Source organism: Saimiri boliviensis, chromosome 20 (assembly GCF_048565385.1).
Source record: "Saimiri boliviensis isolate mSaiBol1 chromosome 20, mSaiBol1.pri, whole genome shotgun sequence".
In the NCBI taxonomy this organism is placed as follows: Eukaryota; Metazoa; Chordata; class Mammalia; order Primates; family Cebidae; genus Saimiri; species Saimiri boliviensis.
Genome location: NC_133468.1, coordinates 33,527,421 through 33,554,919, shown reverse-complemented (window position 1 = coordinate 33,554,919; position 27,499 = coordinate 33,527,421). Strand labels below are relative to the sequence as shown.

Sequence of the window (27,499 nt, the reverse complement as noted above, 5' to 3'; positions counted from 1 at the left end):
GGGCGCACAGGAGGCCGATGGGGCCGTAAACACCTTGGACAGGCAGGTTGGGACCTAGCTATGAAGGGCCTGGTATACCAAAGAGAGGCAGGGTCAGGCCTCAGTGTCCCCAGGACACCAAATCTGCCCCCTTTCTCACTGCTGCAACCATGGTGCCCACGTATAAGGTGATGGAACCTGTCAGACCCAGGTCGCCACCAGAATCCTCCCAGCTGTGTGTGCGTCGGGGGGCCAGGAGTTTCCTCTTCTGCAATCTGCTAATAACGCAGACCTGGGATACGAGAGATCACGTCATTATTCAGATAGGGAAACTGAAGGTCAGGCTTGGGACCAAGGACCCACCACGACCCCAAGGCTGCGCCCTCCCAAGCACGTAACAAAGGTGCAGGCTGAAGACGGAGGAGAGAAGCGGCTGACATTGGGAGATAAAGCTCCCGGGTGGCTGGAGGACCGGGTTTGCAGCAAAGGAAGCCCTGGGGCTGCAGAGCGGGCCGATTCAGGAGCAAAAACCCAGGCCCTAGCAACAGGCCGACTATTGGCGGAGCGGGGACACGCTGGCCTGTGATTGGCTCTTGCCGTGCCTGAGAGGGAGGGGGCCGCCTCCCGGGACCCGGCTGCAGACACAGCCGCGGCCCCGCCCAACCCACATCCGGGCCTCCGCGTAGTCCGGGGACCCTGGTCTCGGCGCGGTCCGAGGATCAGGTACTTCCGTCGAGAAACCCGAGCAACAGAGGTGCGCCGTAGCACACCGGGGCCAGGGACGAACGGCTTGCCGGTGCAAAGCAGCGCCCCCGGGGAGACGCCGGCAGCAAAAGGCTTCCTTGGCCCGGGGTCTGGGCGCAGGGGAGGTACTCAGAGGTAGGGCGGAGGATGGAGCTCCCAGATGAGTTGGAGCCGGGTGGCTCGAGGACGCTGTTGCAGTCCGGGGTCTGGAAGAGGCGGTCCCGGGGAAAGCCAGCTTCAGAGCCTAGAGGGGTCAGCAGGGGACCGGACCGCAGGAGCCCCCAGGTGGGAGTAGGGAGGGGATCCAGACCTGGGCCAGGAGGGATGCTGAATCCCCCCGCCCGGCTCCGGGGCCTTAGCAAACCAGCAACATAGCAGCGTCCTGCAGCCCGAAGAATGGGGCAGGGGCAGCTAGACCAGTTGTGGCGGGTGCGTGCCTGAAGCCCTGAGGGGTGGGGCCGCTGCTATTTTGCTGTGTTTTGTACTTACCCAATTTCATTTTGGCTCTGTCACCACTAGGCGAAAGAAATCGAAGTGCTAACATACCATGGAAAGCAATGATTATCACTCATCTTGCTGCCGCCCCAGCAGCGGGAGTTGGCATCTGTTTGACCTTGGAGATTTGGGCGGCATTTAGGGAGATGACATGAAAAAAAGACTCACCCCAAAATGCTTGCAGTCAGCTACAAGCTGCTCTGTCCTTTATACCTTTTAGTCATCCTTTATTTCCTGAATCTATATTGTCTGTTTCTAATGTAGTCTCCTGATTTAGGGCAAGACAGTATTTTTCTTTTTTCTTTTTTTTTTTTTTTTTTGAGACGGAGTTTCGCTCTTGTTACCCAGGCTGGAGTGCAATGGCGCGATCTCGGCTCACCGCAACCTCCGCCTCCTGGGTTCAGGCAATTCTCCTGCCTCAGCCTCCTGAGTAGCTGGGATTACAGACACGCGCCACCATGCCCAGCTAATGTTTTGTATTTTTGGTAGAGACGGGGTTTCACCATGTTCACCAGGATGGTCTCGATCTCTCAACCTCGTGATCCACCCGCCTCGGCCTCCCAAAGTGCTGGGATTACAGGCTTGAGCCACCGCGCCCGGCGAGAGTATTTTTCACTCTTGATCTGCCCACTACCCACACTCCTTGTCCGAGAATTTACTCAGCAAACTTAGCAGGCAAAACCCCTATAAACTATAATACTAAAAAAAACCTCTCTTGGGCCGGGCACAGTGGCTCACGCCTGTAATCCCAGCACTTTGGGAAGCTGAGGTGGGCAGATCACGAGGTCGGGAGTTTGAGACCAGCCTGACAAACATGGTGAAACCCCATCTCTACTAAAAATACAAAAATTAGCCGGATGTGGTGGCGCACGCCTGTAATTCCAGCTACTCAGGAGGCTGAGACAGGAGAATCGTCTGAACCCAGGAGGTGAAGGTTGCAGTGAGTCCAGATCACACCACTGCACTCCAGCTCAGATGGCAGAGCGATACTCTGTCTCAAAACAAAAGCAAAACCAAAAAATACCGTCTCTCGGAAGGCAGCCTGCTTTGATAAACCTAATGGAATAAAAAATGAGTTTTCTCTCTGGTTTTAAAGAACCAACAGCCCGGCTGGGCATGGTGGCTCACACCTGTAATCCCAGCAGTTTGAGAGGGCAAGGCAGGAGGATCGCTTAAGCCCAGGGTTCAAGACCAGCCTGAGCAACATAGTATAGTAAGACCCAGGCTCTGCCAAAAACATTTTTTTTAGTTAGCCAGGCAAGGTAGCCCAGGTACTTGGGACGCTGAGGCAGGAGGATTGCTTTGAGTCTAGGAGTTGGAAGCTGCAGTGAGCTGTAACTGCATCACTGCATTCCAGCCTGGGCAACAGATCGAGATCCTGTCTCAAAACAAAAGAAAAAAACTGACAACCAGTGAAACCCCATCTCTAAAATCCGGCTTCAGGTTAAGAGAGTAAAAAGAGGTTTTCATGTATCGTCTCAGCTCCTAAGAGCCAACGAGTGGTAGGGTAATTTCCCCCTCACAGTGGGAAGAGCTAATGTAACACCAAGATTGTGATTATCCTCGTGTAGATCCGATATGAAGGAGGCATCTCAGGCATGCTTTCTGTTCCTGAGTTAACTGGAGTAAATAAGGTGGGCTGTGCTGTCTCCCCAGCTCCCGCATGCCGAGGGCAGAAGAGCTGCAGACCACCAGGACTCTGGGCCAAGTGAAGATGTGTGTGGAACACTTTGTGAGTAAAAGCCAGTTCTTATTAAAGCACCTATCTTATTTATTTTTTGAGATGGAGTCTCTCTTTGTCTCCCGTGCTGGAGTGCAGTGGTGAGATCTTGGCTCACTGCAACCTCCTCCTCCCCGAGTTCAAGCAATTCTCCTGCCTCAGCCTCCTGTGTAGGGATTTACAGGTGCCTGCCACCATGCCTGGCTATTTTTTTTTTTTTTTTTTTTTTGTATTTTTAGTAGAGATAGGGTTTCATCATGTTAACCAGGCTGGTCTCAAACTCCTGACCTCAGGTGATCTGCCCACCTCAGCCTCCTAAAGTGCTGGGATTACAGGCAAAAGCCACTGTGCCAGGCTGAGGGTGTCCTTTTTTTTTTTTTTTTTTTTTTTGAGACGGAGTTTCGCTCTTGTTACCCAGGCTGGAGTGCAATGGCGCGATCTCGGCTCACCGCAACCTCCGCCTCCTGGGTTCAGGCAATTCTCCTGCCTCAGCCTCCTGAGTAGCTGGGATTACAGGCACGCGCCACCATGCCCAGCTAATTTTTTTGTATTTTTAGTAGAGACGGGGTTTCACCATGTTGACCAGGTTGGTCTCGATCTCTCGACCTTGTGATCCACCCGCCTCGGCCTCCCAAAGTGCTGGGATTACAGGCTTGAGCCACCGCGCCCGGCCCCCAGGGTGTCCGTTTTTTAAGGAGTAATATGAACATTGGGAGTAAAATGCCAGTGGTGACTTTTTTTTTTTTTTTTTTTTTTAGATGGGGTCTCTGTGGCCCAGGCTGGAGTGCAGTGACATGATCTCAGCTCACTGCAACCTTCGCCTCCCAGGTTCAAAAGATCTCATGTGTCAGCCTTCTGAGTAGCTGGGATTACAGGTGTACGCCACCATGCCTGGCTAATTTTTGTATTTTTAGTAGAGACGGGGTTTCACCATGTTGGTCAGGCTGGTCTTGAACTCCTGACCTTGTGATCTGCCTGCCTTGGTCTCCCAAAGTGCTGGGATTACAGGTGTGAGCCACCGCACCAGGCCCAGTGACTTACTTTCAAGTTTCCACAACACACAGAGACATTATCTGCCATGTCAAGTAGTGAGTCTGCAGCCAATCACTGAAATGTTCTTTTCAATTTTAAGAAAAAAGAATTTTAATAAAAAAACTTTAAGGCCGGGCGCGGTGGCTCAAGCCTGTAATCCCAGCACTTTGGGAGGCCGAGGCGGGTGGATCACGAGGTCGAGAGATCGAGACCATCCCGGTCAACATGGTGAAACCCCGTCTCTACTAAAAATACAAAAAATTAGGTGGGCATGGTGGCGCGTGCCTGTAATCCCAGCTACTCAGGAGGCTGAGGCAGGAGAATTGCCTGAACCCAGGAGGCGGAGGTTGCGGTGAGCCGAGATCGTGTCATTGCACTCCAGCCTGGGTAACAAGAGCGACACTCCGTCTCAAAAAAAAAAAAAAATCAATCAGTAAAATAAAATCACAAGGCCAGAGTCATGTCAGTGCTCAAAGGCAGCAAAAATCCTATTTCAATCTGAACCAAATTAAGAAGAATGAACGGCAATAGTTACCTCTAAGGACGGCAATGAATGGGTGACCAGGTAACGGGCGTGGTGGGAGTTTCTGATAAACCGGGGTTCTGCGACTACTGGCCACAGAGTAAATATTTCAAGCTTCATGGGCGGCATACGGCTGCCTCACGCTTTTGTATTTTGTATCACGTGTGCACTGCCAACTCAAAAAATAAAAACCGGCCTGGTGCAGTGGCTCATGTGTATAATCCCAGCACTTTGGGAGGCTGGGGTGGGAAGATTGCTTGAGGCCAGGAGTTCGAGACCAGCCTGGGCAATATAGCAAGACCCCAACTCTGCAAAATATACAAAAAATTAGCCAGGTGTGTGTGGTGCTACGCACCTGTAGTCCCAGCTATTCAGGGGGCTGAGACAGGAGGATCATTTGAGCCTAGGAGGTAGAGGCCACGGTGAATTGTCATCATGCCACTGCATTTCAGCCTGTGCAACAGAGCGAGAGCCTGTCTCTCCAAAAAAGTAAAGGAGAAAACAGCCCAAAGTCATAATGTTCCTCAAAGTAATTCCTACGGACTTTCCTCTCCAATACTCTGGATTACAGAGTGCCATGTTAGTACCTCAGGTAACCTAAGATGTCTTGACTCGTGTCTTGCCAGTGTGATCCAGCCACTCCCGCCCTAACTCCTCACTGACCACAGCTCTCTGCGGTTAATGAGAGGTAGACTTGTGGCCATTCAGATTCAACCACATTTCTCCACACCAGAATTGGAAAATTCACACCAGCGGGCTAATTAGCAAGCTGACATGCCACATGTGAATGTTCTGATTAGGCTGGTGACCACTTACTGTCAACTCCTAGAACAGTACCGAGCCCGTGCCAGTGCTCAGAAGGTTGTTTCTCCAAGCCAGCTTTGGGAACTGTGCACCCAGGAGGTAGGTGCCATCCTCAGACACTCGGATCACCCAGTGAGTCAACGTGCAGTTTCAGCTGACCAGAGCATAGGCCAGTACGTGTGGTCACCACACAGAAATAGAGTGGAGGAAACAGCTTTCACAGTCAACAGCAGTGTATTTACTGTACTGGAAGGTCCCACTGAATTAGCTCATTTATGGCCCCTCTACTCCACCCCTGAAGTTCTTGAAATCGAGACCTCTGCTGTTTCACGCCGTTATTTTTAATCACCTTTTTTTTTTTTTTTTTTTTTTGAGACGGAGTTTCGCTCTTGTTACCCAGGCTGGAGTGCAATGGCGCGATCTCGGCTCACCGCAACCTCCGCCTCCTGGGTTCAGGCATTTCACCTGCCTCAGCCTCCTGAGTAGCTGGGATTACAGCACGTGCCACCATGCCCAGCTAATTTTTTGTATTTTTAGTAGAGACGGGGTTTCACCATGTTGACCAGGATGGTCTCGATCTCTCGACCTCGTGATCCACCCGCCTCGGCCTCCCAATAATCACCTTTCTGAGTATCAGCTTTTGTTTGTTTTTGAGATGGAGTCTTGCTCTGTTGCCCAGGCTGGAGTGCCATGGCACAATCTCAGTTCACAACCATCTCTGGGTTCAAGCGATTCTCCAGCCTCAGCCTCCCGAGTAGCTGGGATAAAAGGCGTGTGCCACCACACCTGGCTAATTTTTGTATTTTTAGTAGAGATAGGGTTTCTCCATGTTGGCCAGGATGCTTTGGAACTCCTGGCCTCAGGTGACCTGCCCACCTAGGCCTCCCAGTGCTGGGATTACAGGTATGAGCCACCACACCTGGCCTAGTATCAGTTATAAAAATTCTAGAGTATACTGAAAAAGAGGCGAAAAAGACCTTTACCACCAGTGCCTGATCTACAGACTATAATTCATGTAGTATACGTCTTTTTGGTTTTTGTTTTCTTTGAGATGGAGTCTTGCTCTGTCACCTGGCTGGAATGCAGTGGAGTGATCTTGGCTCACTGCAGCCTCTGCCTCCTGGGTTCTAGTGATTCTCCCGCCTCAGCCTCCAGAATAGCTGGGATTATAGGTGTGCGCCATTAGGTCCAGCTAACTTTTTTGCATTTTTAATAGACATGGGGTTTCATCATATTGGCCAGGATGGTCTCAATCTCGACCTCATGATCTGCCCACCTGTCTCCCAAAGTGCTGGGATTACAGGCATGAGCCACTCAGCCTGACCCTTTTTTTTTTTGTTCTTGCTCTGTCTCCCAGGCTGGAATTCAGTGGCATGATCATGGCTCACTGCAGCCTCAACGTCCTGGGCCCAAGCAATCCTTCCACCTCAGCCTCCTGAGTAGCTGGGACTACAGGTGGACACCACCATGCCCACCTAATTTTTGTAGACAGGGTTCTCACTATGTACTGTGTTGCCTAGGCTGGTCTTGAACTCCTGGGCTCAAGCAATCCACCACTTCAGCCTCCCAAACTGTTACAATTACAGGCATGAGCCACCAATGAGAAGTTTCTTAACCTTTTTCTACTTTTGCCATTCAACTTCACTTCTTTAGGTTCATCCCTTCCCAACTACTTATCTATGTGAGAGTGTATTTTTTCAAATACTTCAACTGAAACAACCCATCACAAAAAGCCAGGTGCAGTGGCTTACATCTGTAATCCTAATGCTCTGGGAGGCTAAGGCAGATCACTAGAAGCCAGGAGGTTTGAGATGAGCCTGGACAACATGGTAAGACCCTGTCTCTAAAATATGAAATAGCCCGGCTGGACGCAGTGGCTCACCCTATCTGTAATCTGAGCACTTTGGGAGGCCAAGATGGGTGGACTGCCTGAGCTCAGGAGTTTGAGACCAGCCTGGGTAACAGTGAAATTCTGTCTCTATTGAAGTACAAAAAATTAGGCAGGCATAGCAGCATGTGCCTATAATCCCAGCCACTCAGGAGGCCGAGACCAGAGAATCACTTGAACCCAGGAGGCAGAGATGGCAGTGAGCCAAGATCATGCCACTGCACTCCAGCCTGGGCAACAGAACAAGATTCCATCTCAAAAAAACAAAAAAAATACAGAAAATGGTCCAGTATGGTAGTACTCCCAGCTACTCAGGAGGCTGAAGCGGGATCACGAGAGCCCAGGAGTTTGAGGCTGCAGTGAGCTATGATTATACTGCTGCACTCTAGCCTGGGTGACTGAGTGAGACCCTGTCTTAAGAAAACATCTATGACAAAGGTGGAGAGCGGTGGCTCATGCCTGTGATCCTAGCACTTTGGGAAGCTGAGGCGGGTGGATCACAAGGTCAGGAGTCGAGACCAGCCTGACCAACATGGGGAAACCCTGTCTCTACTAAAAAATACAAAAGTTAACAAGGTGTGGTCGGTTGAGCCTGTAATTCCAGCTACTCAGGAGGCTGAGGCAGGACAATCACTTGAACCCAGGAGGCAGAGGCTGCAGTGAGCTGAGACTGCGCCACTGTACTCCAGCCTGAGCGACAGAGCGAGACTCTGTCTCAAAAAAAAAAAAAAAAAAAAAAACCAAAAAAACACATCACAACAGACTGGATGCATAAGCAGAGAGGACGTCTGACTGTCCCTTCTTCCTCAGTGACCCTGTTACAATAAGAAGTTAATTTTTTTTTTTTTTTTAATAACTGCCACACTAAAAGTGTTTGGTCAATGTGTGCTGAAGAGTTGGTAGCTACTACTCGGCCTAGTTTTTTGTTTTTGTTGAGATGGAGTTTTCCATTTGTTGCCCAGGCTGGAGGGCAGTGGTGCCATCTTGGCTCACTGCAACCTCTTGGGCTCAAGCGATTCTCCTGCGTCAGCTTCCAGGGTAGCTGGGATAAAAGGCGCCCGCCACCATGTCCAGCTGATTTTTGTATTTTGAGTACAGACAAGGTTTCACCATGTTGGCCAGGCTGGTATTGAACTCCTGACCTCGTGATCTGCCCACCTCAGCCTCCCCAAAGTACTGAGATTACAGGTGTGAGCCACTGCATGCCCCGCCTGGTGCAATGGTTTTTTAGGTCCCCAAAGCCAAATCTGATTTCTGGTTGGAGGTGCTTCCCAGTATATACTGTCTTCCTGCATACTGGCTTTCCCTTTTTCTGCCGATCCAGCCTCATTCCTTGAGTAAGGGAAGAGAACACCAATATCCGCTCCAACCTTCAAAAGCAAAGGAACAGTCAAACTCACACAATGAAGCTAAGGAGCACTGGCGTCAGATCTGTAAGTTTATTTGCTCAATGTACGACAGCTACATAATGACTCACATTCATGATATTCCATCACTGAGGAAACTGCTAAAGATGGTCCGTGTGTGAAATAATTCCTTAGAGAAACACGGAGCTGGAAAAATAATCACTGATTAGACCTTAAAAATAGTTCACTGCATAACATGACAAAAAGCACAAAGGCTCATTCAGAGAACGTGTTCGTCGTTCTCCGACACTGTAATAGTTATAATTTCACCATGACAAACACCAGACATTAAGATTAAGCTAACACTGGTGTTTCTTTTGCTCCCCCCCTTTTAAAAACAAAATATATAACTGCATGTCACTATAGCAACATCCAAAACAGATCAATTTGTTACAATCACTATTTGGTAGAGCAAACTTTACCCCCAAAAGGAATAATTAAATTAAAAACAAAACAAAACAAAAAAAAAAACCTTTAAAAAATTTGAAGACTTAATTTTTTTGTCATAGGAATACATAACACCTACAGTATAAGTTAATCAATTTCAAGCTACTGTATAGAAATACAACACTAGCATGCACAATATTGTATCAATAGAGTAATGGAGGAGTAATCATTTCACTGGAGAGACAGTATCATAGGCAAGTGCATTTCTTTAAAAATAAAGAAAAGAAAAACCATTCAAGCTGCTTAAATATCGTCTCCCGTTCCTTCTCTGTTTTTAGCCCTCAGGTGTGATTTTTTAATCTTGCATTATTCTAAAAAGCAGCCAGAGCCAAAGCTGAAATTTAAAGGAAAAATCGGTTTTGTAATTCCAGTAAATCATTTCCAAACGCTACGAGGAAAAACGCAACACTGCTCACTGGACATGAAGATAAATTAGGGAAAGCCCCACCTACCCCGCCGCCCCCCCCCCCCCCCGAAATCGTTTTCCTCCCATGGCAATGACTTGTGGTGCCCGTGAGACGCACCAACGCGGCAAAGCTCTCTTCTACTAGTTCTCCTGTAGCTTCAGTGAACCGGGACTTCTGCTCTAGCGTGAGGAGGGGGCCTTCTAAGGAAAGTCATGCTGGGTAAACTGTGCAGCGTCACAGAGCACACTGAGACTGTGCTCATCGTGGTTCTTCCATCTTCACTGTCACCTGTATCCTGTTACACATACTCAGTTCCTAAGTGTAAGCTCAGTTTTGGTATTTAGCAAAAGCATCTGTCCGTTTTTCCTCAATTATTACTCACACTTCTTCTTACCTAAATAAAACAAAGGAACGAGGAACACAAGTGTGCTATCGTTACACGCCTCGGGAGTTTCTACTGCCACTGACTTGATGAAAAACTGGATGCGCACTCAGGCCGTGTTAACAGCTAGACAGATTTACCTGAAAGGAGAATGAGGGATCAGGGCGGACCGAAAACAAATGGGTGGAAATAGCAATGTTGTTTCCGTCCATTCCGAATGCGCGCTGGCTGCACGAGACAAGCCAATCTCCAATTTCTATGCTTTTTTTCATTTAAAAGAACAATTATATAGAGAGGAAAAAGTTCTGGTCAAATAGGAGTTAAGTGTTCGTTCTCTGCAACAGTTTTAGTTCATCTGCCTACAACGACGACTAGGGGCAGGAGTGTCTTCAGGGAGGAAAAACCGGCACACCGACAAGGCTCCCGCAACTCGGCAGGAGGGTTATGGATCGAGCGCTTCCTTTTGGGTTTTTCTACCAGTAGGCTTCTAGCACCTGAATTTTCACACACTGCACCACAGACCTTCTCCAGATGCCTCTACGACCCCAAAGCTTCTCCACCCAGCTGCGCCCGCCAGCACGAGGGGCAGTGGGAAACGCTCCAGTGCAAAGTGGGCGACGGCAGTGTGATCCCTGAGGAGGGAGCTGTGGCAGCTTCGGAAGCGGGACGTGCTCTGAAAATACCAACATGATCCATGACATACAGACCTGAATTTTCTCTAATTTTGTGGCGTTTCACACTGCTCTCAAGAGGATGGATAATTTTGGTGGTGGATTTATGTTAAGAGGAAAGGAGGACCAAAAACAACCATCCCGCAGCCACCTGCCGAGCACCTAGTCACCCCAAACCGGAAGTCGCTTCGATTCTCCTCACTTAGCCTAGGAGACCGATCAACAGCAACACCAACAGGGTAAGGCTGAACACGGATGTTAAAGCCCAAACCACCAGCAAACCGAAGGAAAAATACGCAGTCGATGGCTTGATGTTACATATGGCTGTCATGTAGAAATACTGTAAACTGCAATTTAGTGTTAATACTGTCAACTAATCAGAGACTTCGGGAAAACTGGCGAGGCCTAAACCACAAGGACGCACGGGGCCTCAGGTTCTGTCAGTCTGGGGTTTACACTATTCCATGTCTGTAGGCTACACCCTAGAAAACATGCAGAGCCGAGACAGATGAGATAGAAAGTACCCAAAATGAGAGGCGAGAGCGTATGTACATAAAAATCCTTACTGGAACCACAGAACTTACTGAATGAGGGCCATTCCTCTTTTAAGTTTTCTTTTCATCGGAAAACCCTATCTTCTAGCAATAAGTTAAATTAGAGACAGACAGCTCCACTTGCATGAATCTACAGAACAGTCCAGACGCCAGTGGGAGGCTGCTATTCCAATACCAGCACAGCTAGCCTGACTTTCCACTAGTGGTATTTTGGCAAAAATGTCAAAGAGGCGATCAAAGACAGGACAGGTCGTGGGTTTCTCCCTGGGAAGGTCATCCCTCCCTTTCCCTCCCCCACCCGACCCCCAACTCATGGGAAAAAAATAAAGACTGCAGTAGTAGCATCCGCGTGCGCTGCCAGTCCCCCTGGGGCCTTAATTGTTGCCTTCGCCGCCGTCGTCGTCCTGCTGGTCGCTCGTCCAGAGCGTGAGGTTGTCGCGGAGGAGCTGCATGATGAGCGTGGAGTCCTTGTAGGAGTCCTCGTTGAGGGTGTCGAGCTCGGCGATGGCGTCGTCGAACGCGGTCTTGGCCAAGTGGCACGCTTGCTCCGGGGCGTTCTGGATCTCGTAGTAGAAGACGGAGTAGTTAAGAGCCAGGCCTAACCGGATGGGGTGGGTGGGCTGCATGTGCTCCTTGCTGATCTCGTGCGCTTCGCTGTAGGCCTTCTCGGAGGACTCCACCACCGTCGCCCTCTTCTCTCCGGTGGCCACTTCGGCCAGGTAGCGGTAGTAGTCCCCTTTCATCTTCAGGTAGAAGACTTTGCTCTCGTACTGGGTCTCACTGCAATTCTTGATCAGGTAGTTATCCAGCAGGCTCAGAACATCCTGGCACACCGCCTCCAGCTCCTTCTCTATCTTCTCCCGGTACGCGCGCACCATCTCTATCTTCTTCTCGTTGCCGTCCGCAGATGTCTTCTGCTCAATGCTGCTGATGACCCTCCAGGAAGAGCGGCGTGCCCCCACCACGTTCTTGTAGGCCACAGACAGGAGGTTTCGTTCCTCATTGGACAGTGGCTCATTCAGCTCTGTCACCTGTTGGGGGGAAAGGACAGAGCTGTTAAGGTACAGATGGTGCCCACTGGGTGACTCGTCTCTTTGAGCCACTGCAACAACAGAGCTCTCGGCTGAGTAACCTGATGAACAGAATGGCGGGGAGAAGGGGGCTGGAGGTGGAACACACGCGAGGGAAGGGAAAGCGCGGGTGGATCCGTGGTGTCGAACCCCAGCGTCCTCCCCAGGAAAGGACACAGGCCTATCCCATGTGTTCCACAAAACACGACAGTCTAGGTCTTAGATGAGAAGGTTTTATCTAAATCGCAGAAGGCCAACCACTCTTTCATGTAATATTATATATATGTACCAATCCTAAAGACTGTGAGTACAGATGGTCCAACTCAGCGTTGTTGTTTTTTTTTTAGGAAAAAAAAACACTGACAAATTCCTCCTAATCCTGCCCTGTCTACTAAACTTCAGTCCCGTCCCTTCTGGATGAGAAAATACTGAGTCAACTTCAAGCCGACTTCGGAGAAACAAGGAGGCCTTTCCGCTCGTGTGCTGAGACCATGTGAATTCTAAACCTCAGAGGGCATGGGACTGAGTCCCATCGCTGTGATGCTTTAGCAACCCAGGAAACTCATGTATTGTCTTTGTGGCAGTGGGAGTATGTGACTGCATACAACGACAACTAGCAATACAAAAGAATGAGGCGGGTGCAGCCCCTCCGAGCTGAGCAGGACAACAGGAATCAATGCTTCTTCCAAGGTGGGCATTTCTCAAGCTTCCCACCCTCATCACCCCCAAGACTAATCACCTTAAGAAAACTAAAGTGGCATATTATGACTACAAATAACTGCTTATAATAAAATTCAGCCAATAATACTAACTTTATTGACCTGATTTCTATAGTATCAGAATAACATATTATTACATTAAGTATTTGACAACCATATGAAATAACATTCTTCTTTTTTCAGACAGGGTCTCTCATTCTATCGCCCAGCCTGGAGTGCAGCAGCACGATCACAGCTCACTGCAGCCTCAACCTCCCCAGGCTCAGATGATTCTCCCACCTCTGCCTACTGAGGAGCTGGGACTAGTGGCACACACCAAGTGGCTGGGGATGGGAGAAGAAGAAAGGTGGTTACTCCCTGTCCCAAGTCCCCACCGTTCCCTGTGTAGATGAACCACAGCATCTGTATAACATTATATTACAGACAGACACCAAGGGTAGGGAGATAGAATCCAAAAAGATCTACCAAACTAAGATTGACCAACCCATGGCCCACGGGATGCATGCAGCCCAGGATGGCTGTGAGTGCAGCCCAACACACATTTGTAAACTTTCTTAAAACGCTGAGATTTTTCGGCCAGGTGTGGTGGCTCACACCTGTAAATCTAAGCACTTTGAGAGGCCGAGGTGGCTGGGTCATGAGGTCAGAAACCCTGGTCTCTACTGAAAATAGAAAAATTAGCTGGGCGAGGTGGTGGGAGCCGGTAATCCCAGCTACTCGGGAGGCTGAGGCAGGGGAATGTCTTGATTTTTGGTAGGGAGGTGGGGGTGGGTAGAGGTTGCAGTGAGCTGAGATCGCACCATTGCACTCCAGTCTGGGTGACAGAGACTCCGACTCAAAAAAATAAAAATAACAGATTTTTTTGTAGGGGGGAAAAAAAAATTTTTTTTTTTTTTTTTTAGCTCATCAATTATCGTTAGTGTATTTTATGTGTGGCCCAACACAATTCTTCTTCTTTTTTTTTTTTTTTGAGACGGAGTTTTGCTCTTGTTACCCAGGCTGGAGTGCAATGGCGCGGTCTCGGCTCACTGCAACCCCCGCCTCCTGGGTTCAGGCAATTCTCCTGCCTCAGCCTTCTGAGTAGCTGGGATTACAGACACACACCACCATGCCCAGCTAATTTTTTGTATTTTTTTTAGTAGAGACGGGGTTTCACTATGTTGACCAGGATGGTCTCGATCTCTTGACCTCGTGATCCACCCACCTCGGCCTCCCAAAGTGCTGGGATTACAGACGTGAGCCACCGCGCCCGGCCGACAATTTTTCTTCTAATGTGGCCTAGGGAAGCCAAAAGACTGGACAGCCCTGTACTCAACTCCTGGGGAATGGGGGTACTGAGCTACCAGGAGACATTTCCCCGCTACGTTTGAATCATTTATGTTCAGTATATTAGTACATGCCTGTAATCCCAGTGCTTTGAGAGACCAAGTGGGGACGACTTCTTGAGGCCAGGAGTTCAAGACAGCCTGGCCAACATAGCAAGACCCCATCTCTATAAAAAAATTTCTTTAAATTATAAATGGGGGTATGCTTGGCAAAACTGGATACAGTCACTAATTCAAGCAGCATTTACTCAGAGATAATTAAATCAACATAAACCAAATCATGCTTATTAGTTTATGGCAGGCAATTCACGTTTTGAATGAACTGATTAGCAAATGGTATACACTCAAATATTCCCTAAACTGATTAGCAGTGTTTTTAAAGTCAACTTTTTCCTAGACATTACTAACGCTCTGTTTTAATGCTGGAGAACAATGTTACCCCTACCAGCTGTGCCCTCAGTGAAACAGACGAAAGAGGGGAAGACTAGGGGTGGGTTCGGAGCAGAAGGCAGCCAGGAAAGCGATGCTCTGCTCTACCACCTCCTGTGCCCCACCCTTCTGCTAACACTCCTGCTCCTGCATGAATAAACACAGGCACCTCGTGCCTCATTCTGCGCTATCTGTCATCCAGCAGACCGCTGTCACTCCTGCTGTGTCCACAAACAACTAAAAGACTGGGCTTTTCCCAGTTCCATCATTTCCTAAGCAGTCTTGGGGACAAGCCATTTCATTTCTCTGGGCTTTGGTTTTCTTATCTGCACAACCAGGATTTCTGCCTCTTTCATAAGGTATACAGGTATATCACACAAATAAGAAAGTCTTTTTTTGAGACCTCGTCTCACTCTCTTACCCAAGCTGAAGTGCAGAGGCACAATCACGGCTTACCGCAGCCTCAAACTACTGGGCTTAAGCAACCCTCCCTCCTCAGTCTCCAGAGTAGCTGGGACTGCAGGTGTGTGCTACCATGCATGGCTGATTTCTACCTTTTTTTGGGGAAGGGGACAGGGGGAGCAGACAGAGTTTCAAAAAGACATGGTCTCACTCTGTTGCCCAGGCTGGAGTTCAAGGCACAATCTTGGCTCATTGCAACCTCCTCCACCCAGGCTCAAATAATTCTCATGCCTCAGCCTTCCAAGTACCTGGGATTATAGGTATATGCCACCATGCCTGGCGAATTTTTGTATTTTTAGTAAAGATGGGGTTTTGCCATGTTGGCCAGGCTGGTCTCAAACTTCTGGCTTGAAGTGATCCACCCACCTCAGCCTCCCTAAGTGCTGGGATTACAGGCCTGAGCCACAGTGCCCAGCCTATGGCCGATTTATTTTTTTCTTTGAGACAAGGTCTTACTCTGTCACCTCAGCTGGAGTACAGTGGCACCAACTTAGCTCACTGCAACCTCAGCCTCCCAGGGCTTCAAGTGATCCTCCTACCTTAGCCTCCTGAGCGCCTGGGACAAAGGCACATGCCACCACACCCAGCTGATTTTTCTATTTTTCTGTAGAGACAGGGTCTTGCCATGTTGCCTAGGCTGGTTTTGAACTCCTGGCCTCAAGCAACCCACCTACCTCAGCCTCCCAAAGTGCTAGGATTACAGGTGTGAGCCACTGCATCCAGCCATCTTAAATTTTTTTTTTTTGAGACGGAGTTCCGCTCTTGTTACCCAGGCTGGAGTGCAATGGCGCGATCTCGGCTCACCGCAACCTCCGCCTCCTGGGTTCAAGCAATTCTCCTGCCTCAGCCTCCTGAGTAGCTGGGATCACAGGCACGCGCCACCATGCCCAGCTAATTTTTTGTATTTTTAGTAGAGACGGGGTTTCACCCTGTTGACCAGGATGGTCTCGATCTCTCGACCTCGTGATCCGCCCGCCTCGGCCTCCCAATGTGCTGGGATTACAGGCTTGGGACACCGCGCCCGGCGCCATCTTAAAATTTTTAGTAGAGACAAGGTCTCACTATGTTGCCCAGGCTGGTCTCGAACCCCTCAGTTCAAGTGATCCTCCCGCCATGGCCTCTCAGAGTGCTGGGATTATAGGTGAGAGCCACTGTGCCCAGCAAAGTCTTCTTGAAAAAGGAAAATGCTACAGAAATGCAAGGAACTAGTTTTAAGAATACCCTGAGTAATTTTCCTTCATTTTGGTTCTCACCACAGGGGATGTCTACGTTTCCTACCTATCGAGCTCCCAGCTCATCTTCCTGTATCGAGTGTCTCTTCTCCGTTTCACCCTCTTCTCTATTTTAAGCGGAAACTGCCTTAGCTGCCTCACATCACTTCCTTTCCAAAAATCCTAGTCCCATACAGCCTGAAAAAAACTGGTCAGACTTGGCTTTGGAAGGAGCTGAGCCCTCGGGCGCTGCCACCGCCAGGCTCTGGCATACCTCCCCGAGTGTGCGGACGCTGAAGACGAACCCCGCAGTGCAGGCTTCATGACTGCCTCCAGTGCAAGGAGAGGCCATCGTACTGAAGGCCACAGAGATCAAGTTCTGGCCTTTCCCCTAAATCATGCTGTCCTTATTTCAAGGGCCAAGAGCTATTTAGAGCTCAAATTACCTCACCAGTCCTGGGGGGAGCTCTTCCTGCTTCAGATGAAATCTCCCTGCAGAGCCCAAAGTGGCGATCTGTACTTATGTAAAGTCTGTCTAGTTGTCCCCAGACAAATTGGAACAAGCAGATTATGAAATGCCAGTATCACCTTTAGCGACAGTAGCTCGACCACATTTGGAACACGTCCAGATGTTCTCTGCCAGTGAAAAACTAAGTTAGAAGGAAACCCTTTAGCTCTAAAAAGTCTACTCAAAAGAAAGGTTGTTCTGAACACCTTAAATCAGAATTTAAAAAAATTATTTAACCTTTAGATCAAAATTACTTACATGAGAATTAATCTGTTATTGTTAAATTAAAATAAGAGATCCTCACCATACTAGTTTTAAAGGTGAAAAGATAACTTTTTAAAAGAACAAAAGTTATTCTAATAGTGTCTAAAAAGTTTTAATCAAGGCAGAATAACTATTCAATGTGGGAAGATATGGGATCTGGATCATTTGAGAAGGGAGGTAACATTTTTCAAAACGGTCATTAAATTTGTTTTGTTTTGTTGTTGTTTTTTTTTTTTGTTTTTTTTTTTTTTTGAGACAGAGTTTCGCTCTTGTTACCCAGGCTGGAGTGCAATGGCGCGATCTCGGCTCACCGCAACCTCCGTCTCCTGGGTTCAGGCAATTCTCCTGCCTCAGCCTCCCGATTAGCTGGGACTACAGGCGTGCACCACCATGCCCAGCTAATTTTTTTTATTTTTAGTAGAGACGGGGTTTCACCATGTTGACCAGGATGGTCTCGATCTCTTGACCTCGTGATCCACCCGCCTCGGCCTCCCAAAGTGCTGGGATTATAGGCGTGAGCCACCATGCCCCGCCAAATTTGTTGTTTTTAAAATAGAGATAGGGTCTCAGTCTGTTGCCCTGGCTGGAGTACAGGAGTGTAATCACAGCTCACTGCAGTCACGCCACCAACTCCTGTGCTTCAGCCTCCAGAGAAGCTGGGACTACAGGCGCCCACCACCACACAGCTACTTTTTTTATTTTTTGCAGGGACCAGGGTCTCCCTACGTTGTCCAGGCTGGTCTCAAACTCCTGAGCACAAGTGATCCTCTAGCCTTGGCTGCCCAAAGTGATGGGATTACAGGCGTGAGCCATCATGCCCAGCCTTCTTCTTTAAAAAAAAAAAAAATAATGCTGGGCACGGTGGCTCAAGCCTGTAATCCCAGCACTTTGGGAGGCCGAGGCGGGTGGATCACGAGGTCAAGAGATCGAGACCATCCTGGTCAACATGGTGAAACCCCGTCTCTACTAAAAATACAAAATTAGCTGGGCATGGTGGCACGTGCCTGTAATTCCAGCTACTCAGGAGGCTGAGGCAGGAGAATCGCCTGAATCCAGGAGGCGGAGGTTGCGGTGAGCCGAGATCGCGCCATTGCACTCCAGCCTGGGTAACAAGAGTGAAACTCTGTCTCAAAAAAAAAAAAAAAAAAAAAAGGAAAAGAAATAGGGTCTCACTCTGTTGCTCAGGCTAGAGAGAAGTGGTGAGTTCACAGCTCACTGCAGCCTCAACTCAAGCTCAGGTGATCCTCCCACCTCAGCCTCCAACCACGCCCAGTTAATAAACTGTTTCTACAAATGTGACACTTGTAAACATGGTACCCAAATTTACTGTCATGGCTGTGGGAAAACATAGAAGGTTTCAGTTTTTATTCCCCAGAGTGGTATGTTCTGCTTAAAAGCAAAATTAAAGTTTCTGCTTTCTCGACTACTATAAGCTCAAGTTCAAATTTCTTTTGGTGACTTAAGAGATGTTAAAGACAGCCCTAGGTAAAAAGGTTAGAAAATTCTATGCTATTCTCACCAACAGTTTAAAATGCAGAACTCCCCAAATCCCAGCTGCTAAGGAATCAGATATTAATTAGTGTCAACTGCTTTCCCCTAGGAGTTGATGAGAGAAACTTTTTCTACCTAAGATTAGCAACTCTTGAAATTCTTGGAAAGCTACTTAGATGACTCTCCAACCTTAAGCCACAGAGTACCAGGTCATTCAGAATTTCCTTATCTACCAAGAACCTTAAATTGTAATGAATGAGCTGGGCTCAGCGGCTCACGTCTATAATCCCAGCACTTTGGGAGGCTGAGGTGGGCAGATCACTTGAGGTCAGTAGCCTGGCTGACATGGTGAAACCCTGTCTCTACTAAAAATACAAAACTTAGCCAGGTGTGTAGTGTGCATGCCTGTAATCCCAGCTACTCAGGAGGCTGAGGCAGGAGAACCACTTAAACCTGGGAGGTGGAGGTTGCAGTGAGCCAAGATTGCACCACTGCACTCCAGCCCGGGGGACAGTGATATTCAAAGAAAAGAAAAATAATGAATGCAATTTTGCATTTTTAATCTTCTTAAATAACTCCTGGGGGCTCAAGCAATCCTTGCCTCTATTGGAACTACAGGTATCCACCACCTCACCCAACACATTGATTTAATAAAATGGAAAATCGCTACAAAGAACTGAAGTTCACATCCAAAAAGTAAGCCAACAGATATGAACAGGCAGAGCACACAGGACTTTGAGGGCAACGAAACTACACTTGTGTGATACTCAGATGGTGGCTACACCCCTCTGTATACTTGTCAAAATCCACAGAATGCACACACCAAGAGTGGGCTCTATTGCAAACTGTGGACCTGGGGTGATAATGACGATACATTCATTAACTACAGTTTAAGCGTACCCTTCTGGCAGGGGCTGCTGAGGGAGAGAGGCTGTGCCTGTTTGGGGGCAGGGAGTATACAGGAACTCCACTCAATTTTGCGGTGAACCCAAAACTGCTCTAAAAAAGTCTGGCTTTTTTTTTCCCTCCTGAGACAAAGAGTTTTGCTCTGTCACCAGGACTGGAGTGTGATGGTGTGATCCTGGCTCACTGCAGCCTCCGCCTCCCGGGTTCAAGTGATTCTCCTGCCTCAGCCTCCTGAGTAGCTGAGACTACAGGAGCCCACCACTATGCCTGGCTAATTTTTGTATTTTTTGTAGAGACAGGGTTTCACCATGTTTGGCCAGCCTGGTCTTGAACTCCCGAGGCTCAAGTGATCCACCAGCCTCAGCCTCCCAAAGTGCTGGGGTTACAGGCATGAGCCACTGTGCTTGACCCTCTTAACTGACTGAGCTTTGCATACTTGACAGTAAAAAAACCACAGGCATGAACAAGTACAACTATTTGCTAAGTCCCAGCAAATCGTCAAGTCTGGAGGCAGTGTTGGGGACTCTCAACACACGTTCATCCCAGAAAACTTGATATAATATGTTCTATAAGGTCTGGTGACTAGCAAAAATATGCTTAATGGCCGCTATTTATTAAGTAACTAATTCATCAAGCATCCATGGACCATCTGGTATATACATCACACTGTACCACAATGTGAAGACACAAAAAATTAGTGGGATGTACTCAGTCTACGTGGAGAAAATACAACTTACTCACATTAGAGTATCAGTCGCAAAGGTATTCTTTTTTTTTTTTTTTTTTTTGAGACGGAGTTTCACTCTTGTTACCCAGGCTGGAGTGCAATGGTGTGATCTCGGCTCACCGCAACCTCCGCCTCCTGGGTTCAAGCAATTCTCCTGCCTCAGCCTCCTGAGTAGCTGGGATTACAGGCATGTGCCACCATGCCCAGCTAATTTTTTGTATTTTTAGTAGAGACGGGGTTTCACCATGTTGACTGGGATGGTCTCGATCTCTCGACCTCGTGATCCACCCGCCTCGGCCTCCCAAAGTGCTGGGATTACAGGCTTGAGCCACCGCGCCCGGCGCAAAGGTATTCTTAACATAGCAAACTTCATGGAATACTTGGGAGAAAATTTTAATTAGGAAGTAACAACTTTGGCTGGGTTTCTTCAGCAGCAATCACCCTGGCTAAAAATTGTGTAGAAGGGAAACACTGATGTGAGGAAGAGAAACAGCCTCAAAGAGTCGTGAAACTTCTACACAAGGCCAAGCCAAGGTCTCAGAGATGAGAGAAGAGCTGGGTGAGAGCCTGGGTTTGGCTGACAGCCGCCAAGTCCCACTCTACAAGGCGGGTATTACACTCACTTACAGGTGTGACTTGGAGAAAATCACATGACTTTCCCCCAGAGTCATGTCATTCACACTCTACAGAGCAGAAAAAACTGTTAGCCCGGGCCGGGCGCGGTGGCTCAAGCCTGTAATCCCAGCACTTTGGGAGGCCAAGGCGGGCAGATCACGAGGTCGAGAGATCGAGACCATCCTGGTCAACACGGTGAAACCCCGTCTCTACTAAAAATACAAAACATTAGCTGGGCATGGTGGCGCGTGCCTGCAATCCCAGCTACTCAGGAGGCTGAGGCACGTGCCTGTAATCCCAGCTACTCAGGAGTCTGAGACAGGAGAATTGCCTGAACCCAGGAGGCGGAGGTTGCGGTGAGCCAAGATCGCGCCATTGCACTCCAGCCTGGGTAACAAGAGCGAAACTCCGTCTCAAAAAGAAAAAAAAAAAAAACCTCTTAGCCCTCTGGCTTCAAATCTTGTGTTCCTTTCTATGCCAAGAGTCTGTGATGATGTAATTATGGCAACACCACAGAGAAAGGACTAATTTCTCTAGGACATAAAAGCCTCCTGAGAACTTCTAAGATCAACCAGTAGCAGAAAAGTGGGCAAAAGGGGCAGAGAAAAGGAAAACAGTAGGAAAAAATGCTCAGCCTCATTAATTATGTTCATTTTTCTCTGATCACACTGCTACAGTTTCATTGTGAAGGTGACAGTGTAGGTAACAGGCACTTACCCATTTGTCATGTGCGTATGACAGAATTCCAGATGGCACCAAAAATTATCTGTGTATTCACAGTGCATTTCTAGAAGGGTCTGAAAGCAAGACTGGCTGGGAAGCAGTCAAGGTTGATCAGGCTGAATTTTGTACCGATGACTAGTAGTACCTATTCCAACAAACCTTCTCCACAATTCACCCTGTTATTCATACCTACAATTAGAGCTTAAAGCCAATCTTGAAAAGCCAAGTTTTCAGAAAAGCTCAAAGCCAGGGATTTTATATAAACAGTTTATGGATGTATACAATAAACTCAAACCCACACTTCTTTGCTTTGTGTTTTAACTTAGTTGTATAAAAATAATGATAATAGGCCGGGCACAGTGGCTCATGCCTGTAATCCCAGCACTTTGGGAGGCTGAGGCAGGCAGATCACCTGCGTTCAGTAGTTCAAGACCAGCCTGGTCTACATGGTGAAACCCCACCTTTACTAAAAATACAAAAATTAGTCGGGCGTGATGAGTGCCTGTTGTCCTAGCTACTTGAGAGGTTGAGACAGGAGAATACGGCTTGAACCCAGGAGGCAGAGGTTGCAGTGAGCTGGGATTGCGCCACTGCACTCTAGCCTGGGCAAAAGAGCAAGATTCCATCTCAAAAAAGGAACAGAAATAAAAATAATGATGATGATAATAATGTATAAAAATGCTAAAGATACAATGAAGAATGAAGGATATCTTTATACAGGTCAGGAATAGTATACAGAAATATATACTATACTGCTGACCCTTGGACAACACGGGTTTGAACTGTACAAATCCACGTATATGTGAATTTCCCTCCACCTCTGCCACCCGAGACAGCAAGCCCAATCCTCCTCTCTATCCCGCTCAGCCTGTTCAACACGAAGACCATGAGGATGAAGACCTTTACAATCACCCAATTCCACTTAATGAAGAGTAAATATAGTTTCTCTTAGGCTTTTCTTAATATTTTCTTTTCTCTTGCTTACTATATTGTAAGAATATAGTATGTAATATGTACAACATACAAAATATGGGTTAATTATTTATTGGCAAGTCTTCCAGTCAATGGTAGGTTATTAGCAGTGAAGTTTTCGGGGATTCAAAAGTTGTACATGGGGCTGGGCGCAGTGGCTCACACCTGTAATGCCAGCAGTTTGGGAGGCCGAGGTGGGCAGATCACCTGAGGTCAGTAGTTCGAGACCAGCCTGGCCAACAGGGTGAAACCCTGTGTCTACAAAATAAAAAAATTAGCCAGGCATGGTAGTGGGCACCTGTAATCCCAGCTACTTGGGAGGGTGAGGCAGGAGAACTGCTTGAACCCAGGAGGCAGAGACTGCAGTGAGCTGAGATCGTGCCATCGCACTCAAGCCTGGGTGATAGAGCGAGACTCGAGACTCTGTCTCAAAAAAACAAAAAACCACACAAACAAAACAAAAAAATTACACATGGGACTTGACTGTGCCCTAACTCACACATTGTGCAATGGGCAACAATTCTAGTATTCTTCCAGTTTATTCTCTATAAACATAATCTATGGTTTCCAAATATCACCTGTCCTTTCCCATAGCTACAACTTCCTATACTTGTGTCATATATTACCTGGACAAGACCAATGTCATTAATGCTTATGACCATTTTTTTTTGTTCTGAATTTAATGGAACTATTTCCAGTGGTTTCATTCTTAAATGTCAGCTCTTGGTTTAGTTGTATTTTTCTCTATCATGTTAAGAAAGTATCCATCTAGTCCGTATTTTTCTAATCAACTTTTTTTGATCAGAAATAGATTTTTCAACAAAATTATAATTTCTTGCCCTCTAGACAATCATTTATGATTAAGCATCATTATTCCTAATTTAAAGGAAAAAAAAGGCTCTGAGCTGAGGAACAGAACCCAAATACACTGGCTCCAAATCCCACAGGCGTTCCACTGCACGAGTAGTTCTTAACCAAGGAGGGGAGGCTTTTTATAAAAATCTCTCCTCAAGCAACCCTACCCCTTGACGATTCAGATGAGAACCATGCATATCTCTTTCTCCAAGGTTAAAAATTGTAGCAGTTTCTCAAAATGTTTAGTTAGCAGCATTATGACTCAGCAATTCCACTCCCAGATGTACACAAGAGAAATAAAAACATACGTCCATACAAAATTTTTTTTTTTTTCTTCGAGACAGGGCCTCACTCTGTCATCGAGTCTGGGGTACAGGGATATGATCACCACTTGCTGTAGCCTCAACCTCTCGGGTTCAAGCAATCCTTCTGCATGAGTCTAGCCGCCCAAGTAGCTGGCATGTGCCACCATGGCTGGCTAATTTTTTACATTTTTGTAGAGATGGGGGTCTCACTATGCTGCCGAGGCTGATCTCAAACTCCTGGCCTTAAGCAATCCTCCTGTCCCCCAGCCTCCCAAAATGCAGGGATTGCAGGCAAATCAGCTGGGCGTGGTGGCTTATACCTGTAATCCCATCTACTCAGGAGGCTGAGACATAAGAATCACTTGAACCCAGGAGGCGGAGGTTGTAGTGAGCCGAGATGGCACTACTGCACTCCAGCCTGGGTGACAGAGCATGACTCTTGTCTCAAGAAAAGTGGGGAGAGGGGAGAAAAGACATTTTGTACAGGAATGTTCACAGTAACGTTAGTCCTAACAGCCAAAAGGTGGTAGAAACAATGCGATGTCCATCAAATCAGGAATGAACAAAATGTAATGTGATCTATACAATGGAGTATTATTTAGACAGACAAATGATGCGCTGATACCATGCTACAGTGATGATCTCCCAGTCACAAAAGACCGAACACTGTATGATTCCAGTTATATAATATGTCCAGAATAGGCAAATCCATAGAAACAGAAAGCAGATTAGTGGTTACTTAGGGCTGGGCTGGGAGGGGAGGTGATGGAGAGTGACTGCCAATATAGGGTTTCTTTTTGGGTTGACAGCATGTTCTCAAATGTGGTGTTCTCAAATGTGGTTCAGCAAGTCTGAACACACTGAAAACCATTAAATTGCACACTTTAAATGGGTGAATCGCATGGTACGTAAACACTATCTCAATGAAGATATTTGAAAACTGCTGCATTATACGACAGTTTATATAGTACTTTCATATATACCAGCAATTAAACATCAGCTCACTTGTTTGAAATACAAAATTCGAAATACTTGATGCTTCATGATATATGGACTTACACAGAGAAAGCTCCCTGTAATGGAGCATAGACCTCTGGTTCTTACAACTTAATCCACTTGTGACCTCCTATTAACATCTAGTAGTGTAACGCAGGTTGTATTTCTCAAAATCCTCTTCAAAAAGGGGAACAAAAGGGCTTGATTAGGTTTATGCACAGGTATCAAAAAAGGACAGGAAATTTACATGCCCTGCCATGGGTATCTGTCATTAAGAAGCATTCGATCTCTAGGCCGGGCGCGATGGCTCAAGCCTGTAATCCCAGCACTTTGGGAGGCCGAGGCGGGTGGATCACAAGGTCGAGAGATCGAGACCAACCTGGTCAACATGGCGAAACCCCGTCCCTACTAAAAATACAAAAAATTAGCTGGGCATGGTGGCGCGTGCCTATAATCCCAGCTACTCAGGAGGCTGAGGCAGGAGAATTGCCTGAACCCAGGAGGCGGAGGTTGCGGTGAGCCGAGATCGCGCCATTGCACTCCAGCCTGGGTAACAAGAGCGAAACTCCATCTCAAAAAAAAAAAAAAAAAGCAGCATTCGATCTCACCAATATGTCCGAAAAAGTCAAAGAAGAAACACACTAAGATAACCGACTCTGAAATGAAGATAATCCACACATTCCTCCCCAAAACTAGCACTCCCTCCCTCTTACAAACCCTGCTGGGTGAAGGACAGACGGTCTCACCCTTCTGTGAGAAGTGGCTGAATTCCACCTTCAGAGGTTAACAAGTACTCGACTTCTTCATATTAAGGCTGCTTATTTCCCTACAACTGTCATTCAAGGTCTTAAGATTTTTATTTATTAGGGGCCAGAATCCATTTTTGAAACTGGCAAGGTTGGTTCTTGTATCCTAGAGTCTTCTCTAAGCTTACTTACTGTTTCCATGGCCAGGCCACGCCCCTTCCCTGTCTTCCCCTAAATGCGCTTCTGCTCATCAATACCCCTCAACCTGCTCTTTAGTGTACAGGCTTCAAAACTCCACTGGGCTACTTTCTGAACTTATCAAATTAGCGATTATTTCTAATTAATTACTAGTTTTCTCACAGATCTGATTTGGAAGTACAGGGAGGGAGAGAGGACTTTCCCACCAAAAAATAAAACTGTTAAAAAATTAAGCTGCTGTCCAGACACAGTGGGTCAGGCCTGTAATCCCAGCACTTCAGGAGCCTGAGGTGGGTGGATCACCTGAGGTCAGAAGTTCAAGACCAGTGCGGCCAACATGGTGAAACCCCATCTCTACTAAAAATACAGCAACATTAGCTAGGCATGGTGGCAGGTGACTATAATCCCAGTGACTCGGGAGGCTGAGGTAGGAGAATCGTTTGAATCTGGGAGGCAGAGTTTACAGTGAGCCAAAATTGCACCACTGCACTCCAGCCTGGGCAACAAAGTAAAACTCTGTTTCAAAAACCAAACAATAACAACAAAAACTTAAGCTGTTGCCGGGTGTGGTGGCTCACACCTGTAATCCCAACACTTTGGGAGGCCAAGGCAGGCAAATTACCTAAAGTCGGGAATTCAAGACGAGCCTGGCCAACACAACGAAACCCCATCTCTACTAAAAATACAAAAATTAGCCAGGTATGGTGGCTGGCGCCTGTAATGCCAGCTACCCTGGAGGCTGAGGTAGGATAATCGCTTGAACCTGGGAGATGGGAGGTTGCAGTGAGCCAAGACTGTGCCACTGCACTCCAGCCTGGGTGACAGAGCAGAACTCTGTCACACACACACACACACAAAGTTGTTACATGTAAAAGCTGTTGTATAAACATGGTGTAGTGCAGCCATTTTTAAAAATCAGCTTTAATAAGGAATCTACTGGGTAGAGGCCGGGGATGGTGCTGAACACCCTACTATGCATCAGCCAGGGATCACCCACTCCCAAGGTGCATGCTGTGGAAGTAGAAGAACCCTGCGGCAAGTTCTCAGTACCACGGCCAGCAAACTCAAGACTCTTCCAGTCACACCTGTCACTGTCTCTTCACATGAATATAACACTCATACTCCACCCTGAGAATCTGGGCTTGCTCATGTGAATCAGCACCACTCATGAATCACGGTGGTACCTTAACTCAACAGTCACTTCTGCATGTGTGCTGAATGACATCAATCTACACATGACGTACTCAGCCAAGACTGTTTTCAAAAAGGGTCCCGGTAATTCCTCCCGGCCCTGTCATTCCTTCCACCCACTTCCTTTCCAGTATGAATCCAGCTACTCCCATCAAGAGATAGGGTATCTACCTTCATAAGCTGAGCTTGGTCGCGTGACTTGCTTTTGAACAATGCAGCTTGAGTAGGCACGAGATAAGCAAGGCTTGAAAAGTACCTGTGCAGTTGGGACTCCCTGCTGGGACCTTCCTCCACCACGGGAAGAAGCCTGGTTTAACCCGGAGGTGAGAGACTGCGGGTGCAGGCATTGCAGTTCACCCAGCCCAGTGGAGCTGGCCTAGAGCAGCTACTCAGCCAACCCACAGAATTGTGAGAATTAACAAGTATTTGTTTGGAGTAGTCTGAGGCAAGCAATAACTAATACTGTTTTTCACGAATTCAAACTAAACTGACTTACGAAAAGCAAATCATACCTCAACTCCTATTGGGATGTCAATCAAAGCCCGAGATTTATCTTTCTCTCCAAGTGTTACTGTTAGGCAACACCTGCACCAAGCGGAACGGAACAGATGAATTTGGGGGCCAAGGCACAGGACTTTCAGCATTAGGATTTTTTTATTTTTTGAGACAGTCTCTCACACTGTTGCGCAGGCTAGAATGCAGTGGTGCGATCTCAGCTCACTGCAGGTCCTCCC

At 47.5% G+C, this 27,499-nt stretch overlaps 1 protein-coding gene and 1 long non-coding RNA gene across 7 annotated transcripts in view; one reads left to right on the top strand and one right to left on the bottom strand.

Moving 5' to 3' along the window:
* The first annotated feature begins 601 nt into the window (after positions 1–601).
* LOC120360369 (uncharacterized) lies at positions 602–17,284 on the top strand. Of its 6 annotated transcripts, none has more exons than XR_012515312.1 (5): positions 602–858; positions 2,875–2,950; positions 5,294–8,618; positions 12,470–12,812; positions 13,025–17,284. It is a non-coding gene; the product is annotated as an uncharacterized LOC120360369 (long non-coding RNA). The 6 variants fall into 6 exon arrangements; XR_012515313.1 differs by having other exon boundaries at positions 2,875–7,126; positions 8,510–8,618; XR_012515311.1 differs by having other exon boundaries at positions 2,875–8,618; positions 13,025–13,187; positions 16,316–17,284.
* Positions 8,611–27,499, bottom strand: part of YWHAG (tyrosine 3-monooxygenase/tryptophan 5-monooxygenase activation protein gamma) — a 35,061-nt gene continuing 16,172 nt past the window's right edge. The window contains exon 2 of the mRNA XM_003934130.4: positions 8,611–12,083. Within this exon, the coding sequence (XP_003934179.1) occupies positions 11,427–12,083 (657 nt within the window). The 3' untranslated portion in view covers positions 8,611–11,426. The remainder of the gene's footprint in view (positions 12,084–27,499) is intronic.